This window comes from Pelmatolapia mariae, linkage group LG8, assembly GCF_036321145.2.
Source record: "Pelmatolapia mariae isolate MD_Pm_ZW linkage group LG8, Pm_UMD_F_2, whole genome shotgun sequence".
Classification (NCBI taxonomy): domain Eukaryota; kingdom Metazoa; phylum Chordata; class Actinopteri; order Cichliformes; family Cichlidae; genus Pelmatolapia; species Pelmatolapia mariae.
In genome coordinates, this window is record NC_086234.1 from 12220425 (window position 1) to 12240197 (window position 19773).

Consider the following 19773-nt stretch of genomic DNA (forward strand, 5'->3'; position numbering starts at 1 on the left):
ATGAATGGATCTGAACTTCATTACTTAGCAATCCTGCTCAGTTAAAATCCTTGGATCAAACCACTTCGTCGTGAAGCGGGTCTGACAAATCTAAATGCAAGCCTCAAACATGCAGCGATTTCAAAGCCAGGACTAAAAAATTCAAAGTAATTTCTCAGAAAAGTGACAACCAGTGAATGGCCAAAAGAACTGAGTTAATGTGGTCACTTCTCTTGGAGAGTATTAGAAGTCTGGCAGCGCTCTGAAATAGCTGCAGTCTGCTGATATTACGGGGTGCATCACCATAATTAAGCCTGGAGATAAAAGCGTTAAAGCCTTTCTACACGTCGATGAGTGAAAGGAAAATTTCCGTGATGTGCTTTGGCTGAAAAAAAAAAAAAAACATGACTGCATCTGCTTGAGTTGCTTGGGGTATTTAATGACAGGTCTGAATCAAAAATTACTCCAAGATTACCAGCTTGGGGCTTCATTTTGGCTGATAACTTAGACACACACGCACACACACACACACACACAAAATGAATATTTAGGAACCATCTGTAGCAGCAGTCCCGAGTCTTGCGATTCTATCCCCATTCTTATTTTATTAGTAAAATAATGTTTTTTTAATCATTACAGTTTGGAAAGGAGGTTTATTACTTCTTGTAATAACTATATTAATAATTCTGTTTTATAATTGTATTCCATCTGGAAAGATCAGGTTTCCCAGTGGCATTAAATTAAAAGAAAAAAATGAATACACTGAGATTCAATGTGGTAAAAAAAAAAAAGTTAAATATGAAAATCGTAATTGTGTGAATATTCTCCATAGCCTTATAATAAATTATACTGGACAGCCATGATAAATGCAGTTACAGAGTGAATTGTTTCCTCCAACCAAAACAGAAAAGTTGTTTCAGACTGGTTACTTTCCACCTCTGACGTGTGACTCATCTTATAATGACAATGCTAAGATAATAATATACTATAATAAACTTGTATGAATAATGTACAGGCTTAAAATATCACCCTGGCAAACATTTTCGTAAAAATCCTTGGGGCAAAGTTAAATCCTGGCTCCAAAAATCCATATTTATAGCAATTCCACCTGAAAAAGGAATACTAGCATGTGAAAACCAGTGGAAAAAGAATCAATCAAAGAGACAGGGCCATTTTGGTCTATAAAAAGCAGGTTTTATTACATGTCAACCGCTTACTAAGTAGATCAAACTTTCACATCGTTCTGTGTGGGTGATGTTATTTAACATGAACCTATATTCACTGATAACTGCTGAAAATATCAAATCAAGTACTATACAGTTACAAATAAGTCCTTCATAGTGTTTTTTTCAAGGGCAGTAACTGTACAAGCATTTACATCAGTATTATACATAATTTACATGTGTTCGGTAAGTGGTACACAACGCTGTTGAAAGGAAAAGCAGTTTGTTAACACGCATGCTACATTTTAGTAAACAAACAAGACTCCCTGTATGAAGTCTGTTTTTATACATATCTTTTAATCTGGGTTGTAAATATTCCTTCACATATTAATAAACCACATATCTAAACTGTAAACAAGGGCTGCTGAAAATACGGTGCAAAGATCACATGCCTCTCTTCCTGTTTTTGTACTTCATGTTTCTCGTAATGAGGATATAAATGTATACAGTGCGTTGTAAAAAATAAATAAATAAATATCAATAAAATATTTTCATGCATCGACTAAGAAAAAAAACAAAAAAATGAATCAAAAGCAAACTTAAATTTCAAGTATGCTGAATAAGATTGGATTAATTGTTTAGTTAAGCATGTAAACGTTTGCATGTGCACTCTTGTATCTTTTCAGACAGTCATAAAGTACCTGCAACACTTGAACCTGGGTAGTTATTGAATTTAATTTATATCCCAGGCTCTAGATATAATGAATCAAAACATAAATAAAACCCTTTTTTCAGTCTCTTATTCAAATATTGCTGCTTTAACCTGGACTTTTTTCTATGCTTGATTCAAGTAAGACCATGAGGAAATACTGAGCAGAGAGATGAGACACTCTTTTAGTGGGAGCTGGTTAAGACTAAGATGAAAAGACTCAAAAATACATATATTCTTTCCTAGTCTGACCTATATTCTATGAGGGATGTTTTTTTTCTTACAGTCTTTGTAATACAATAAAGCAAAGGACAGTTTTTTTAATCTTTCAATTCTATATTGGACGGCCCATAGATGATAAGCTAAATAAGTCGGTCCTCCTGTCAAATTAGCTGCCTTCAACCCAGATCCTCAACGCGTACAGGTTGATTTCACAAAAACCAACAAGCCAGCTTCATTAAGATGCCGAAAGCAAGCAGCACATTAATCACAGCACACTTATCAACATGATGTCTAATTTCACTCAGTGTACGCCATCATCTTTTCATTTAACTATTTTTTCACCTTTCTTGATGACCAAAAATGAGATTTTTATGTTATTTTGGCTCAGCACTCAGCATTGAAGATGTTTTTTTGTTGAAGTCCAACATCTGGGCCTGTTAATCCTAAGTCATTAGCATACATCTTTGGCTTTATGTTTTAAATGCTAAGGCTGTGCACTAACAGACAAAACGAACTAAAAAACATCTTCTGTAGTTTCTTATTTATCTACAAGAATCTGAAAATCTAAACTAGACCGTCTTAACGCAATTCCAGACTAGCCCCTCACGATCCCCTTGAGCCCTTCTGTTTCATCACTCGCTCACTACTAAATTCCAAGATAAACGCAGAAGTAATGCAACACTGAACCGTGCATATCTACATTACTGCATAATGCATGGCTGTAATCTGGTATAACGCAACCTAATTTATATTTCATGCAATTCAATTGTCTCTCAAATTAATAACACATTTAGGACAGTTCACGTGAATTTAGGAATTAAAATATTCTTAGTAGTAAGACCTGAAATTTGGATGGACTGACACTAAGGATCAAACTTCTACATCCTTTTTGGTTAAGCTCATCTCTTTGTCAGTCAATATACTGTGATAACCATCTGAAACCTTCCCCATAGCCTTGTTTTTTCAACACGCTGCACATGAAAATCTCCAGGGGTCGAGCATTCAGCTCCTTCAGCGACACATTTCCCTGTCAGTTACAATAAGGATCAATTAGGATGACGGTCATATGTGCTCCTGCATATTTCTGTGAATTAAGAAAGAACCCTCAAGACATGCCTACCTTCCCGGTAACTTGGCCATCAAGTGCAAAAGCTCCTCTAAGTCCTCCTTCGCTGATAGCTTCGGGACGGTCAATTTTATTACCTAACACCAACACTGGTACATTGACTATGGTCTCATCTGCAAGGAGAGCCTAGAAAAAATAAAAGAGAGACAAACTAACCAGCAATCCATTGCTAACACACAAAAACAGTCCTGCGTGGTGGAAACAGTTTGTAACAGCAATGTTTAACCTTACATCAAGTTCAGTCTTGGATTCTGTGAGTCTGTCATGATCTGCACAGTCTACAAGAAAGACGACTCCATTCACAGCTGGCAGGTAGTTCTTCCAAACTCTTCGTGCTATAAAGAAGGGAAAATGGCTGTGAATTAGCTGTCTTTGCAATAACTCAACATGAGTCTCTGAAATGCAGCAGTCTAACTATAAACCTTTGAAAATATAATTGTGTCCTGTTTCCTCTAGAGAAGCGGTAGTTCACACATCCTCACATCTAAATACACACAAATACAGATTAATTATTTTCAGCTAATATGGCTAATTATGCCTCAAGTCAAGTTTAAGCTGCTTGCCACTAATAGCAATGATAAACAGTGTTACTTATCTAATATTAAAGTCTAATTAGACAGCAATGGACAGATGTGGAAATAGCATTTTAATTTGACTGTACAAATCAAATATGGGTTTTCGTCTTACCAACAGATTTAGATCATTTGGATAATGATTTTCAAATGAAACTATAGAGGGTTAGTATTCTCTATCTTTATTTTTAATAGCACTGGTACAAATTCTAATTACAATACATCCTGCCTTTAAATTTTCTGTTGACATGTGTACAATGAATCAGATCACTCAGCATTCAAGCGTGAATGCATGCGCTAAAAATATCAAATTGAAGAAAAACAACAGATCAGTGTGACGGGGGTCTACAGAGACACCATGTGGCAGCCATGTGCACTGATTTGTCAACCTGTCAGTTTGGTTATACATGTTTCTGATGACAGGAGGTGCTACCGCTGAAGATAACATGGGCAGCAGTCACTAATCTTCAACTTTTCAACTTACAATAGTACAAGTGTATTTTGTGATCTAGTAAACTCGTTTCCTCTCCTTTCTGTATTTAATAAACGTTAAAACCAAATGAATGGGGCGATGTGAACACATATGCTAAAGGTTTGAGAATCAATCAGATGCTCTAAGCCCACAGAAATGTAGTGTTGTTGCTATCCTGTGCTAAATAACTTAAATAAATAACACAAACAAAATAGATACAAAAAATTCAATAGCGTCTCACTGCCAGCAGAAATGGAAATAGATCTCACCTTGTACATGTCCTCCGAGATCAAACGTAGTAAATGTCATGCCACCGATTGTTAGCTCCTCAGAAGCTTTGTGTGAAAGAAAATACACCTGAGATGTTTTTGCACATGAGAAAATTTGAGATGCACAGACAGAGGAATGTCAATGACATGCAGGGACCTGCACTGCTAAAAGATGATGTTAGACTAATCTCAACTTTGAGGCCACAAATTAAAGTGAGCCCCAATGATGGTGACATACAGCAGGGTGGGAAGACTGCCAGCTATAAAGTAAATTGCACTTTATGCAAAGATAAGGCTTAAAGGTGTCAATCGCTTAACTAATACAGACACAATTTTTTACTAATAAGTATTGTATCACCCTGCAGGTGATTCAATGCCCCAACACAACACATAAGACAGTCTATATGACAGGTGACACCTTTATAAGAGAATGTATAACAGTAATAAAGTATATGTTGAGGAACACTACAGTACACTATCTACACTTTAGCGAAATACTTGCATGTTAAAAATAAATCAGCCATTATCTATTTACCATATAATGACTGTATAAGCAGCAGAAAAACAAGGGCAATATCACATGGTTTTATGATCATGGTATTTTTAGAAGACAGCGAGATCACAACCTGTGGCCTAATATAAAGAAAAATCCAAACCAACACCTGGAAAAACAGCACATGGGTAATATGCACTCTAAGTATCCCCTTACTTGGATGCAGTGTTGGAACGTGCTGCCCAAGCCTGTCATCTTTCAGCATGTGTAGGAGCGTTGTTTTACCGGCATTGTCCAGGCCCAGGAAAACTAGCTTCCCACTCTTTTTGTAAAGACCTGAAAGGATTCAGAAGAATTCTTATTTTATTCCACTTCAGGCTGCGCTGCACTAGAAACGTATTTACAAACAACATCATACATGTACATAACATAGATGTAATGTCACAATTCATTTTGAGATCAGCTACTACACATAATATACTATACCATTTTTTATTAAAGCACTTTTAAAAACAACAACAGGGCTGCCCAAAGATCATTACAATAACACCAAACATAAAACACAAACACAGGCCAGAGGGAAATGATACAGAGACACACAAAAGCTGTAGAAGTTAAACAATAAAGGAGTAAATAAAAAGTAATTTAAAAACACAGTCAACACCTCACACTGGGTCGAAGGCCAGGGAGTAAAAGTGTTTAAACGAGTTTTAAATAACAGCAGGTGAAGGAGCCTGCGTGATGTGCAATGGCAAATCAATTTTAGAGCTGCAACTGCAAAAGCTCTATCACCTCTGAGTTTGCTGGTCTGCTGACCTCAGAGAATGAGACGGGACATGTGGATGAAACAGCTCAGACAGATAAAAAGGTGCACGACCATTAAGGGACTTAAAAACAAATAAAATCATTTTAAAATGGATTTGCACCAGCTGGAGGCGAGCAATTGGAGCCCTGGCTAATTCCAATAAAAAGTATGTTGTAGTCACCGAGATGTGATGGTTTAAAAAACGCATGCATGACTGTTTCAAAGTTGTAGAAGGCTGACAGAATAGGCTTGATTTTTCACAGCAGCCTCAACTGTAAAAAGTGGGATTTTACCACTGTGTTTACATGAGCTTTACAGTAGGATCCATTTTCACACCTAAGTTTGTGATTATAGATTTCTCGTATCGGGCCAGATAGGAAAGGTTGATGCAGGAGCACTGTTGGTGCCACTGGATCTAAATAGTATAACTTTTGTTTTGTTCTCATTAAAATTTAGAAAATTTAGCGCTATCTATCCCCTAATGTCAATAAGGCAATCAAAGAGAGGTTGGACAGAGCATGCAAGATTGTGTTTCAATGGAAAATAAACTTGACTGTCGTCCACAATGAAAGGAAATATCACGTTTCCGAAAATGCCAAGTGGCAGCAGATATGAAGAGAAAAAAAGAGAAGTCCGAGAATGGAGCTTTGCGGTAAGCTCATGGTAGGGTCACCAATGCTGACACAAAAACTTCTATCAGAAAGTTAAGACGTAATCCATTGGAGAGGTGTGCCTGTGATGCGCACCTACTCCTCCAACCTGGAGATGAGGATCTCGTGATTCACACTCACCACAGTGCTGTGGTGAGTTTTAAACCCAAACTGGAACACTTAAAGTATTGCATGCCCGGGTTTGTAAGGATTTGATTGTTATAAAAAATAATTTCCAAAGCTATCTATATGTTGAAAATCTTGCTACTACAGGCAGTTTATATAAACTTCAACCAGATTGATTAACTGGTGTAGGAGAAGTTAGGGAACAGACATATAAGCATATGCTGTGATCATTATAGTAACATGTCAGTGCCTGAACAAAATGCACCAAGCTTAGGATGGGAGTACTTAGAATGGGGTACATCATTTCAGAGCAGCAGACAGTACTCACCTAAGAACTGTAAAATACTACTAAACCCCCTGTAGATCCAGTCAAATAAAAATGACATCCTGACAGCGTGCACCTAAAACAAGAAAGCAGTTTACTAGACAAAATAAAATATGAAGCATAGAGATGCCAGCATTATGATGCAATGTTTACATATTTTCTTAAGAGCATAGTGGGTTTGATTTGTTTATCTACAGTGGACTGGAGACTCCAAGCTTATCGATTTCTTTTAGCAATGTTTCCACATAGCAAAGAAATGATGTAAAACTAATGCTAGTGGAGCAGTTATAAGGGAGTCTATAAGGATTCTGACCTACACAGAATCAATAATGGCATCAATTAAATTTTATAAACATACATCAACATTTATGTAAGTAACTCCCATTACAATTTTTAAGCAAAGTAGTATTTATTGCAGGATTTCTGATTTGCAAAGAAACATATCTTCTAACAGATGCCATTTTGGCTTGTCACACTGAGTCATCATACCTAAAATTTGGCAAGTAATAATGTCTGCAAGAGCCGTGCCAAAAAGTGATTGTCTGCCAAGTCTAATATCTTTGCTTATATTGGTAGTCAACAGGATTTACAAAGGAAATATATATCAGATAAAGAAATTTTGCAAATGTCTTTATGACTTTGCGTTATTATACCTATTCCGTGTTGTACACTGTGCTCAATCCAGACCTTTTTGGCCACTTAAAAGATCCGTATACAACTGTTTTTGTTAGCATTTTAGCAATTTATGCTGTCCTCTTGTTCAAATTGTCCTTGAAAAATACTTTTTTAAAATGTCAATTAGAATTTTTACCTGGATAAATAAAAAAATCATATAAAGTGACTTTGCCAAAAGCTGATTGCAGCTTCTACCATGTGACAGGAATTTTTCTGTTTCAAAATTACTTGATATCATTCATTAGAGATATGTTTAACCATTATTATAGGTTAACAAGTCACTTACAACAGTTAATCCCTTTTCGGCACTGGTCGAAATGAGTCTACAGCTCATAACATGAGGCATCGATAGGGTTTTTTCATATCTGTGACATAACAAACTGTTATCTCCTTCACCTACAGGTGTAGCAAGGCAACTAACGGCGATGCTACCCATCTGTACCTAATGAAATATTTACAAAGACTAATTGTTAGATCGGACTTAATGTTTCACCATGAATTGAAAGCAGAAACAGTGCTGCAGTTTTAAAGGACGCCGCAGTATTTAGCTTCCTGCTTCGGCGAGTCTTGTGAAAGATTACCCTGGTCGGCTAGTTAGCATTGACATTGTTAGCCCCGGCTCTTTCTAGAATCTGACCACAAGTGGGTCAAGACAACGTCTAAGAAACGAAAACTGCGAGTGAAACCAAAAATAAGAGACAGCGACACCAGAACAGGCTTTTTCCCATTGACTTGTTAAATAAAAATGACAGTACTCTCTGAGTTTAGCTCGCTTACCTGCAGCACCGACAAGCTGACAGTTCTCGGTAGTATCACTGGTCTCCTTGGAAACAGTCAATCAGGGGCCTCCTCTTCTTCCTCGTGCTTTAGAGTTTACCGCATGACTTGCATTGGTGCCCCCTACCGTCGACCAGGCGCCACCGACGCTGCAAAGTGTGCTATTAATGTGTGCTGCGCTGTGAAAAGGTTACTATTCTTAAAATTTCAGAAGTTTATGTCAGGATTTTCACTTTGTTCTGTTCTATACTTATACTGAACTCAGAGAAATAATTATGGTATTTATACTCCAACACCTTTATTTGGCAGCTGTTGCAGCTTGTTCCTTTACTCATAAAGTAAGACTTTACGAGTAACACTCTACCCATAATACTGTGCTTGCAAAGTCTGCTTTGCTCCAGTCTCAATGAATAATTTATAGCTCAATAAAACTCTAATCTTTCGTCCTGGAGTATGTTCAAAGAACCCAAAGCAGGGCTTAAAAACGAAAAAAGAAACTGATGTATGTTGTTATGTATTTATTACTTCTACATGTTGTTGACAGCTCTTCTTCCCCTCTCACATGATTTTATTCAATAATAGTTTGAGTAAAAGAATTTTTGAAGGTTCGTAGGCTCTTGAAAGCAGGGCTTTTTCTTTACAAACTGTGCAAACGTTTTGCAGACTTTCACAATAAGGTGATATCTGTTGCATTGCTCATTTTTTAAGGGGTATGCTTCTCGTTTGGGGTGCAAGAGCTCCCGGGTTCAGATATGCACTTGTTCTAGCAAAAGCAGGACACAGCTAGAGGTAGTCTTTGAATATCTTGACCATATTATGATATTATATAAACTATATTTAGTGTTTCAACATATCTGATTTAAGTTACACATACATTATGCACTAGGGCCTCTATTACTTGACCGTTTAGGGGCACCCTTTATTTGCAAGTATAGTTTCTAACCACATTGTAAATGCCTTCAGTTCTTATTGGAAGTGACTGTTTAATTGTATGCTGCAGAAAAAAACAGCATGAGACCTTTTCACTCACAGCTAAAGGCTTTAATAGGAAGTCATTTATAATCTTAAACAGCTATTACATCTTAGGAACAGTACATACATCATGTAGTAGAATTGTCAATATTGTCACATAACCCAATGAATTATTGAATGTAAGACTGTAAAGAAATGGGTTTATATGCCTTTTATCAAATATTAAAGAAGTTTCTTTCTGTCTGTCTAAACAAATGCTGTTATCCACTTTAGAGTCACATTCTTTTGATAAACACAGCTATAAATGATAATGACAATATAATTATTGAGTTGACATGGTTTAATATAGTGTTTATTTTTCAAAGTAAAATCAAATTGCATTAAAGTTAAATGACAAAAAATAATGAGAGCTTTCATGTGATCTGGATTAAAAAATAACCACATCAGCCAATGAAGGTTGAACAACCAAGCAAGTAAATGTTATATGAAGTAACCAAGACACATCAAATCCACAGGAATCAAGGAAGGAGGGATGTGGGAAGACTTAACATATTTCTTGTTTCCACCCAGACTGTACCTTCTCACTTGTCATAGTAGAACCATTTGTCAACTGAAAAAAGTAAAACATAAGATTTAAGTTCCATGAAGCAACAACACAGAGTTGCTGCAAATATCTATAAACACCCACCTGAACTTGGAATAAGTTCTTCAGCTCCAAAAGCACATGCCTGTAAGAGTGAAATTATTAAATGGTGATATATTTATTTGCTTAACTAATCACCTTTAAAGTTCATGAGGAATACATGTGCATGTCATTAATAGACTAATTAAATGCTGCCAAGTTCTCAGGGCCTATTTTCTGTTTTACAGGAAGCCATTAGATGCTGGTTTCTTTTTGATCTCAAAAACATTACTCTTATAGAGAGCAGCTGGAGTGAAATGAAGAAACCGCCTTTAGCATTTCTCTGTTTCCAGTTTCTTCACTAATCAAATAGGAAGGTATGAATGCTAACATGAATTTAAAAATAAAATGGACTTACAGATTTAACTACTGCCTCGGCATCCCCAGCAGAGCAGCAGAACGGACTATCTGAAACGCTGGTGTTCATGCTAATCAAAGAAAGGAAGACTTTTTTAAATTGAACAATTTTCTGCCTATACACATGTCTTTCTCACCCCCAAAAAGTGCACATATTTATAGTGTTTACTTAGTGTTTTACTTACTCCAAGAGACACATTACCAAAGTAGCTACAGTGCTGTGAAAAAGCATTTGCCCCCTTCCTTGTTTCTTATATAGATTGGGTAGCATATTCCTGTTAATAAATGAAATTGTTTAAAAACTGCATTTTGCATTCCCTCGGTTTGATTAAAATTAAAGTTTGTTTGACGAAGAAATCAGGAAGGGGGCCAAATGCTGTTTCACAACACTGTACATTATATTCTAATCAAATCAAATCACTTTTATTGTCACGTCACATGTGCAGGTACACTGGTACAGTACATGAGAGTGAAATTCTTGTGTGCGAGCTTCACAAGCAACAGAGTTGTGCAAAAATACAATAACGTAAAAAAAGTAAAATATAAGAATGGCTAAATCTGAAAGTAATAAATATATGTACAATATATAAGAGTATATTCATTACTGGATGTGTATACTAAATATGTTTCTCTACGTGTGTGTGTGTGTGTGTGTGTGTGTGTGTGTGTGTGTGTGTGTGTGTGTGTGTGTGTGTGTGTGTGTGTGTGTGTATGTGAGTGTGTATATACATATTTTACAAATGAAATAGAGTAAACAATAAAATAAGATATATAAAATATACAGAGGTCGGTAGTTGACATGTGCAAAACAGACATGTTCTATTGTCTATTGTCTATTGTCTTCCTGCTCTATCATCTATGCAATGCAAATCATTGGCTGGAGAAAGTTAGGGCAGGAAGTGCCTCTAATAGCATCTGTCACATAATGTTGCCGAGCTTTATATTCACACAAAGCATTTTTTTTTTTTTAAATTAATCAACTTGTTTACCAGTTTAACTCGCCGGCATTGGTCATCTTAGAAATCAGTGCCTTCCAAAACTCATGTGTGCTCTTCACTGTTTTAATGGCAAAGTCCTGGAGAATACAAAAGAAATACAAAATCAAAGCAGCTATAAGTCTCTAAACTGAAAATGTAATCATGTATGTATTGGGACAGATTCAGTATAGCTAAAAATATAATATCAGAAGTGTAGTCTGATGTCAAACCAAGACCTAGACTAAAATGCTGAACGCTGTACCCGGTCCTTGAACTCTCCGTTAAAAGCAAACTGATTTTCAGGTTTCCCATCTGGTACTTTGTATCTTTTAAACCAATCAACAGTTGCCTCCAGGTAGCCGGGCTTAAGTCGCCTCACATCATCAATATCTGCATGAAATGGAGAAAATGGAAAAAAAAATTTAATTCCAAAAAGCTCGCACAGTCTTCGCATATTTTCCAGCAACATAAACAACTTTGATTTTTAAGTAATCCCTACTGTTAAAACTGCCAGCTTCTGGGTCCTCAGTATTGATCACTATGACTTTCCAGTCTGTTTCACCCTCATCGATTAAAGCCAGAGTTCCCAACACCTTCACTTTGATTACTTCTCCTCGAGAGCACACCTGAGGATTAAAGATACTGTTTTGAAAAAGCTGCAAAAAGCACCATTTCAGTAAGTCTCTTCAGTCAGACTTGTTCCAGTACCTTATTTCCTATGTCACATATATCGATGGGATCATTGTCTCCGCAGCATCCTGTGTCGCTGTCCTTGTGGTTGGGGTCTTCCCATGTCTGTTAAGGAGACGAGTATGGGGTTAACTGAACAGAGACATGGCCTAGTTTCCTGCTGTACATATATCATCTGAGTGGGACTCGCCTGCGGTATAGCTCCATAATTCCAGATATAACCTTTGTGGGGAAACACATTTGCTACATAACGAAGATTGCCCTTCTTCACGTCTTGCTTCAGTGGATTGAGAGGATCTTTAGTGGCAATCTGTGAAACAAAGACATTAAGTACAAAAATAAAAATAGAAGGAAGCACTGACTTAGATTGTAGTCACTACATTACCACAAATATGGGAGCGATCGTAGAAAGCAACAAATACATATTTTTGCAAGATATGTTATGTACCTCCATCTTTGCATTTGTCCACCTTGGAACTTCAACAATGGCATGAAAAATATTCTAAAAATGGTAAGAGACATAGCTTTGTTACTGTTGTACCTGATGATGTATTCTCCTAGTGGCTTATTGTGCTACTTATAGACTGGCATAATGGTTATCTAAGGTAGGATACAGATCATTGCACCTATGTCTAAGGAGTTTCAAGAGAAACCCAGCAGCTACCACAGTTTTTGTTATCTAGTCAATGATTTGTCTAAATAGTCAAAATAAGGACATATGTATTTAAAAAATGCAAATAAATTAACCTGCAAGACAAAATACGGCACAGTCAGCAGGTTTTCAATGATATAAGTTCTTCTCTAATATCCCAAAAGACTAACAGCCACACATGATGCTCACCTCTGCTTCATTTGCATAGATGGGTACATCGTGAAAGGGAGAGATGTATTTGCCCTCAGAGTTTTCTATGAAAAGAATTACACAGTTTCATCTCCCTATTCAAATAAATAATATGGGATCTTTACATCTACTTAACACTAGTGCTCTTGTGATATACCGCTACATGTTATGCAAGCAGCTATTACACTATACAAAATCCATGAAGGAATTATTTCCCACAAACAGTCAAACTAGTTCATTCAAAGAGCTGTGCTTACTGAAATACACCCTGTACTCCTGGGTGTTCGGCCTGCCCTTCTCCTCGATGGTAAAGCTCATGTCTGCTGTTGGTTTAAACCCCTCCAAGTGTGGTCTGTTCACTAATTCAGCAGGACTAAGAAGCTCCCGGCAGACAGGCAGTCATGTAAGACAGGGGAGCAGACATGCGCACTTCTTAAACCTATGGGGTTAGAACCCAGACAACTACCTGTATTTGACAATGGGGCTGCTGTGGGAAAGGCGTAAACACCTGGTGACAGAACCATGCTGGCTTCTGCCTGTTCCTGTATGGCTGCTGTGTTCAAATCACATCTAGCACTGGCATCTGTAGCTTACAAAAGTAACCCGTGTGAAGCAGAGTTGCTCAGAATAGTAATCAGCAACTAATCCTTTCTGTTACCACTTCTCCGTGGCTGCCACATGCATTCTGCAGCACAGACGTGAAGTTTCTGCCTTCTCTGTGTGTGAAGTGATTTGTTTTCGAGTTCCCCGTTACAAGCTGTGGCTCCCGAGAGTTCTTTTCACAGAAAAACAGATGGAGCTGACAGGTGTTAGCTGTAAGCCAATTAACACGGCAGGATTAGGTGGTGTGCAGTGTTGTGACTTCTTACATCTCAAGTTTCACTTTAACTGTTTGATAACATACTTATGAGCGTGTTTTTGGAAACACTGAGAAAAAATATTTAAATTAGTTTTGATTTTTGCATGCTTATGTAATACATTTGAGCACCGAGTCCTATTCTACATGAATGCCTTTAAGTTTTTATATTAATCTTTTGTACCAAAGTTTAATTTTTTTTTTCATTTGCTTGTTTTGTTTTGGTTGAACTTTTTTATGTCACTTAAATCATGCATTTCATTTATATATTGTTATCCAAATAAAAAGTAGTGTCAGAGTAAAAGTGCATTAAAGCACCTTATGGGAAAAAAGGAAGAAAAACACAAAATACATGTGTAGCAGTAGTCTTATATCTTTGTCGTCCAATTTCTATATTAAAATCATGTAACTGTACAGTTCTTTATCATATATAAAGTATTAACTTTCAGCTATTTATATGAAAAATCCTGCTGTAAACCTAACTAAAATGTGCAGTGCCAAAAACTGCTTAATATAACCTGTCAAACTGCACAATAGCACTAAAGAAAGAATGCTCCTCTGCCTATAGGTACGGTAATTAAAACACAGTGAATTAAAGAGGAGCGTGATGCTGAGTGCGAGGTCACACTCTGGGAAGCAGACAAGTCACGTGGCACTGAAAGCTTGCCACCAGGTTAAATGTCCAAAGAACACTCTCCTTTGGCAGACTTGTAGATGCTGATGACTTCTCCCAACAGAAATTGTGTATTCAAACCCATTTTCACCCTAGAAAAGGTTTATTTGGATTATTCGTTCACCAGATCTTCTTGGTTTTCTAATGATACACGCAGACTTGAAACTCTCCGCTCAAACATCAGGTGAAATAATCCAGACTCAGCAGGGATGCTATTTAAAGTGTTCTTGAGGAGTAAATTACTTTGAATTGCTCTTCTGAGCACCTGTCTCCGTCTTCTGGAGCTTCTATCACAGTTACAGTCAACTGGAATTATCCAACTTTGAATGTGGCTACAATACCTTCAGGCATCTTGAAAGGATGTTATTCTGTGAGCTCATCATACTGTATCTACCTGCGTGAGAAGTACCTGCACTCAGAGGGTGAACTACAGACGACATTCTGTGTGTACAGACTATTATCTTAGCAACTGCTTTTCTCTTGCTTGTTTAAATTATTGCTCCAGCTGTAATCTATGTTCTAGTCCAATTCTTTAGATTTTATTTTTGCATGTATAATATTTAGCCAAATGTTTCTTCTTGCAAAACATTTTTCAGGTGCAATCTTAGCTTCCAGTCAGTTGTATTTGCATAGCCAAGTGCTTCACTAATACAATACAATCTGTTCTTAGATCCTTGATTTGGATAAGGAAACACTCACCCAAAATGGTAAAAAAAAAAAAAAAAAAGAGAGAGAGAGACTTGTGAAACATGAAAATATTTAAAAACAATCCTGAACACTTTTGTACTTCTGTGCCATTTAATACAAACTCAGTATTGTATATAACATAACCATCTCAGCAAAGTCACCAGGTAAAAAAGACAAATACACAAAGACTGCTTAGTTTGCAATGTATATTTGTTTTTTCCCCTATCAAAAACAATAAATAAGCCATAATAAATATATAATTTGAAACAATGTCAAATGGTGTATCAAGAATGAGTGATTTAATTTCCAGAAGTCTTAATACCAAAAGTAGAGCCTACAGGGTTCCCAGCAGCATTGAAAAGTCAAAGAAAGAGGTCTCTGCACAACTCTGTTTTTGTTGCTTGTACAGTATAATGATATCCTGAAGTATTTTTGTCCTGCCTGTAACACAAAACTAATTCAATTTAAGCAATTAAAGGCACACAGCTCCATGCTACAGGAGGTGAAATACATTTATCATGCATTTTAGGACTCTGCTGTTGACAAAATGTCAAATTTACGAGGAGACTGCAGAGCTGACTTTGTGTTTGAGTCCAGAGGGTTTGACTTCACATTCAGCCACTTCAGCGATGGCATGTCAGACAACTTCTCCAGTGGTACTTCTGTAGAGGAAAATTTAAAAGACAAAAAGACTGAGACGTGTAAACATGTACCTTTCTCACAAAGAGGATACATTAACAATTTTTTTTACCAGTAAGGCTATTTCCCTGAAGATCAATATGCTCCAGTGTGGCTATTTCAGTAAGCTTATCAGGGAAGATGGAGAACTTGTTATTAGCCAGGTTGATGCTGGTCAGATGCTTCATTTCCGACACAGAATCGGGCAGTTTGGTGAGCACATTTCCTTGCAGGTCCAGTTCTGCAAGGTATTTCAAGACACGAGTAAATCGAAGGGTCGCTTGGCTGTTTTTCCCATCAGAGCACGAAGACATTCTGTCAACGTTTGTGAGGTGAATAGCATGTGAGATTAACAGTATACTAAAGCGCAAGCTTTTAAAAAATTAAATAATTAATAAAAAAAATACATCATTTACCTCTGAGCTGAGTGAAAGTTGTAAAGAACTTGCTAGAAACGGCCTTCATCTCATTGTCAGCCAATGTGATAACTCGGATGTTTTCTGTGACAGTCCTCAGGACTTTGAACACACCGTCTGGGAAAGAAGCTAGCATGCATTTTGACAGGTCTGCGGAGAAGAAGAAGAACATAGTTAAAAAATAATCAAACATTAACACAGTGTAAATCTATAATTACTCTGATAATTACACATGATTACTTACTATTCTTATTATTACATTCTGGCATTTCAAGTTATGAAGCAGTCAAATTTAAGCCCATGTCGCCACCTGCTGGTACTATCTCTGACAACAAATTCATTTATATGCTCTGAACAAAGATTAAGTGAGAGACAAAGGAAAGAATATGTTAAAGTGTATCTTACCCACACTATCTTTTCCCTCCTCTACAGTAGCATTAATCCTCCGGGCCACTTTTGCAACAGCCTCAGCCATTTTTCTGCTTTAACTTTTCCTAAGAGACATAATGCAACATTACACATACCTCCACATATAAATGGTAAGATGATAAAATAGTAACTACACTATCAGTCAAAGCTGCTGCCCATGCTGATATCCCACTGAAGTCAGCACAACACAGTCGATGCCTGTTTTAAATTTAGCCACAGGCTAAAAATGAACCTTCTAAGGCTAAATCTCATTAAAGATTGCTAACACTGATAAATGTCACACTTTAGTTGTTTAACGTGGACACACTCCAAATTTTTGTGCACTTTTGGTTTTAATTACATTAAGGCAATTTCTAACAGAATTTAATGTAAAGACCTGACCTGCAAGTGTATTAACAGCAAGTCAGATGGATTCATATTCTTCTTCATATTCTTTTTAAACTTAGCACTGGCACAATATTAAGGTCTTAGTTCTTTGCTTATCTACATCTACATTCTGAACTGGTTGAGTTTTTATAACTAGTTATGTTTGTGCACTAATTCCTACTCAAAAAAATGATTATCAACAATGAAAAAATAAAAAAATAATCAGAAAAAATAGCTTTTCTCATATATTGTACTTTCAAGTACGCCACTGATGAATATATTTGACATGTCAAGAGTTTTTTTTTTTGTTCCAGTATTCACAATTTTGAATGAACAAGATTAGAAATTAATATAAACGAAAGACAGCTCAGGTTAAACAGTTGAGTTGTCTTCTTCTTTTGACTGTTTTATGGGTTGACACAGTGGATCATCTGCCTCTATCTCACCCTACTTCTAGCATCCTTCTCTGTCACACAAACTCTCTGAATGCCTTTTTTCCACTACATCCATAAATCTGCTCTGTGGTCTTTCTCTTTTACTCCTGCCTGGCAGCTCCACATTCAGGTATCCCTACCATCTTATAAACCTTTCCTTTCATTCTTGCGGCTATCCTTCTATCACACATCCCCCCTAACACTGGTCTCCACCCACACCATCAAGCTGCCCTTGCTTTTCAGCTCTCTTGTCCACTGCCTGTTCTGTTGCTTTGTTTGGTTGACCACAGGTATTTAAAGTCATCTATGTTTACTACCTTTACAGGTTCACTGTTACACCCGTCTCTCTCTCACACGTGAAATCTTTCTTCTATTGACTTTCATTTCTCTTCTCTCTAGTGCATATCTCCACCTCTAAACAATCCCTTCCAACTGCTCCCTGCTCTCACTACAGACCAAAATGTCATCTGCGAACATCAAAGTCCAGGGAGACTCCTGCCTGACATCACCTGTCAACCTGTCAATTGCCACTGCAAACAAGAATGAGGCTCAGAGCCGATCCCTGATGAATCACACCTCTGCCTTTAACCCATCTCTCACTTCTGTCACACCTCACCACTGTCTTGTTGTCCTCATACATGTCCTACAACAGCCTAACACACTTCTCCACCACTCCTGACTTCCTCTTAAGAGTACCACAGTTCCTTTCTTGGCACTCTATCATATGCTTTCTCCAGATCTAGAAAAAGACACAGTGCCGTTCTTTAAATAATTTTTTTTAATTAATTTGAAACTATCTGGTAATTTGTGGTAAAGTAATATTAAAGACTTCTCCAAAAGTTGAATCTGTTCATCTGGACGTAGCGTTTTGTGGGAGAAACGTTTCGTCACTCATCCAAGTGACTTCTTCAGTCTTTCATATTAAAGTTTAAAGTTTCATATTAAAGACAACTCATAAAACATTTGTTACATTGAATTACAGAGTGTTTGAGAGAAATTCAACTTCAACCTTTGCCCATTATTAAAACCCATTAAGTCCTCAAAGTGGAAATAGTAACATAAAACCCCAGAAACGCTGCTTCAGTTGAGCCTTCACGCTTTTCACTTCTGGTTAACCATAAAGCTAGTAAATAAAGCATGTATGCTAACATAAAAATCTTTAGACCTACTTCAGACCTACACTACCAGACTAATATAAATCCCCCAGTTGACAGACATATAGATATGCTCTGTGTCATTGAAGCTATACAAAAAAGTCACTTACCTCAACTAAAAGCCTGCTAGTATTACCAAAACGTGCAAACGCTGCCGGTGTTAGCTAACTTAGCTTCAGCTTCTCAACCCACCAGGCAAGTTTAACGAGTGTGTATTTTTAACCAGGGGAGGGGTTGGCTGGCTCACCTCTTTGCTGCTGCGCTATTTTTTCGGTCAGTACGATACATTAGCATCACCTCATATAAGCAAAGAAGTTATCAAACAATGCAAAAGCAAGTTAATGCTTAGCTTCGGTTAGCAAAACATGAGCTTCGGTTAGCTTGCTAGCTAACATACGTGATATTCACGAGCGTCAGTCCTGCGCTTTGAAATTGCAGAACACGAAAATTTAAAATATAAAACAAAACAAAAAAAAATAGCGTCATACACGAATTCCATAAGTAATAAGGCGCAAATACCACAACTAAATAATTTAAACCATCTTTAAAATTTATTAAACACGTATAAAAAGATTTTTTTAAATAGTTGCTGGTTAATTCAACTATAATTAAATAGTTAACCACATCTTCCTGAGTGGAAACTGACATTACGAAGTTAAATGTTGTCTTACCTCTGAGTCCTGGTCAGCTATTGCCAGTCTGACCTCTGCCATAGTCATGAATCTGGCAAGTTCCTGGTTAGTCAGTATATTTTCAAAGGATTTGAATACAATGAGCTCTATTGCTTTAGAAGAATAGAACCTAGTTTAGCATTGTTACAACAAACTGCAACTTTAGAGTGTTGGCTGGATATTCCTTTTACAATGCTTTATTTTGAATGTAAGAGGAATTTGGCAGTCACTTACTATAGATGACTGAAACAGCTAGAAAAGTCCACCTATTTTGAGTGTGAGTGCTTTTGTGAAACACAGTTCACACACAATCCTGTTGCTTAACATAAGCTTCACCATGCTATTTGTCATGAAACTGTAGCATCTTAAAAACCATATACACCACATAATTTTTAACCAGCATAACAAAATACATATTAAGGGTGCAACATGTACATATAAGTAATTTTATTTTAATATTTACAATAATATAACAATATAAATAGCCATTATAACAATATACACAAATGGTAGTCAACAATAAAACT

At 36.8% G+C, this 19773-nt stretch overlaps 3 protein-coding genes across 7 annotated transcripts; all 3 read right to left on the reverse strand.

Moving 5' to 3' along the window:
• Window positions 1-1170: 1170 nt before the first annotated feature.
• Window positions 1171-8440, reverse strand: sar1aa (secretion associated, Ras related GTPase 1Aa). The gene is made up of 7 exons (XM_063481967.1): window positions 8364-8440; window positions 6915-6987; window positions 5222-5341; window positions 4513-4578; window positions 3431-3534; window positions 3194-3325; window positions 1171-3100 (listed from the first exon to the last, which is right to left on the reverse strand). Exons 2-7 carry the CDS (start codon window positions 6970-6972, stop codon window positions 2984-2986), a joined length of 597 nt encoding a protein of 198 aa, XP_063338037.1. The 5' UTR covers window positions 6973-6987; window positions 8364-8440; the 3' UTR covers window positions 1171-2983.
• A 950-nt stretch (window positions 8441-9390) lies between these two features.
• ppa1a (inorganic pyrophosphatase 1a) lies at window positions 9391-13295 on the reverse strand. The gene is made up of 11 exons (XM_063482884.1): window positions 13140-13295; window positions 12883-12947; window positions 12490-12543; window positions 12232-12351; window positions 12060-12146; window positions 11851-11977; window positions 11614-11741; window positions 11364-11449; window positions 10376-10445; window positions 10024-10063; window positions 9391-9945 (listed from the first exon to the last, which is right to left on the reverse strand). The coding sequence occupies exons 1-11, from the start codon at window positions 13198-13200 to the stop codon at window positions 9917-9919; spliced, it is 867 nt and encodes a 288-aa protein (XP_063338954.1). The 5' UTR covers window positions 13201-13295; the 3' UTR covers window positions 9391-9916.
• Window positions 13296-15196: 1901 nt separating this feature from the next.
• lrrc20 (leucine rich repeat containing 20) lies at window positions 15197-18964 on the reverse strand. 5 transcript variants are annotated; one of them, XM_063481969.1, is made up of 5 exons: window positions 18823-18964; window positions 16598-16686; window positions 16193-16342; window positions 15850-16017; window positions 15197-15760 (listed from the first exon to the last, which is right to left on the reverse strand). In XM_063481969.1, the coding sequence occupies exons 2-5, from the start codon at window positions 16665-16667 to the stop codon at window positions 15624-15626; spliced, it is 525 nt and encodes a 174-aa protein (XP_063338039.1). In that variant the 5' UTR covers window positions 16668-16686; window positions 18823-18964; the 3' UTR covers window positions 15197-15623. The 5 variants fall into 5 exon arrangements, with proteins under 5 accessions (XP_063338039.1, XP_063338038.1, XP_063338042.1 ...); XM_063481968.1 differs by having other exon boundaries at window positions 18686-18964; XM_063481972.1 differs by lacking the exon at window positions 16598-16686.
• Between the last annotated feature and the right edge of the window lie 809 nt (window positions 18965-19773).

Coding starts and splice junctions, on each gene's coding strand:
- sar1aa (XM_063481967.1), bottom strand. CDS start 6,972: ATGTCATTTTTATTTGACTGGATCTACAGGGGGTTTAGTAGTATTTTA. Junction 4,579..5,221: donor CGTTCCAACACTGCATCCAA/GTAAGGGGATAC, acceptor TTTCACACAAAG/CTTCTGAGGAGCTAACAATC. Junction 3,101..3,193: donor ATGGCCAAGTTACCGGGAAG/GTAGGCATGTCT, acceptor TGTAACTGACAG/GGAAATGTGTCGCTGAAGGA.
- ppa1a (XM_063482884.1), bottom strand. CDS start 13,200: ATGAGCTTTACCATCGAGGAGAAGGGCAGGCCGAACACCCAGGAGTAC. Junction 11,450..11,613: donor ACGGAGAGTTCAAGGACCGG/GTACAGCGTTCA, acceptor TGTATTCTCCAG/GACTTTGCCATTAAAACAGT. Junction 9,946..10,023: donor AGAACTTATTCCAAGTTCAG/GTGGGTGTTTAT, acceptor TACTTTTTTCAG/TTGACAAATGGTTCTACTAT.
- lrrc20 (XM_063481969.1), bottom strand. CDS start 16,667: ATGGCTGAGGCTGTTGCAAAAGTGGCCCGGAGGATTAATGCTACTGTA. Junction 16,018..16,192: donor AACTTTCACTCAGCTCAGAG/GTAAATGATGTA, acceptor AATACCTTGCAG/AACTGGACCTGCAAGGAAAT. Junction 15,761..15,849: donor TCAGGGAAATAGCCTTACTG/GTAAAAAAAATT, acceptor TTTCCTCTACAG/AAGTACCACTGGAGAAGTTG.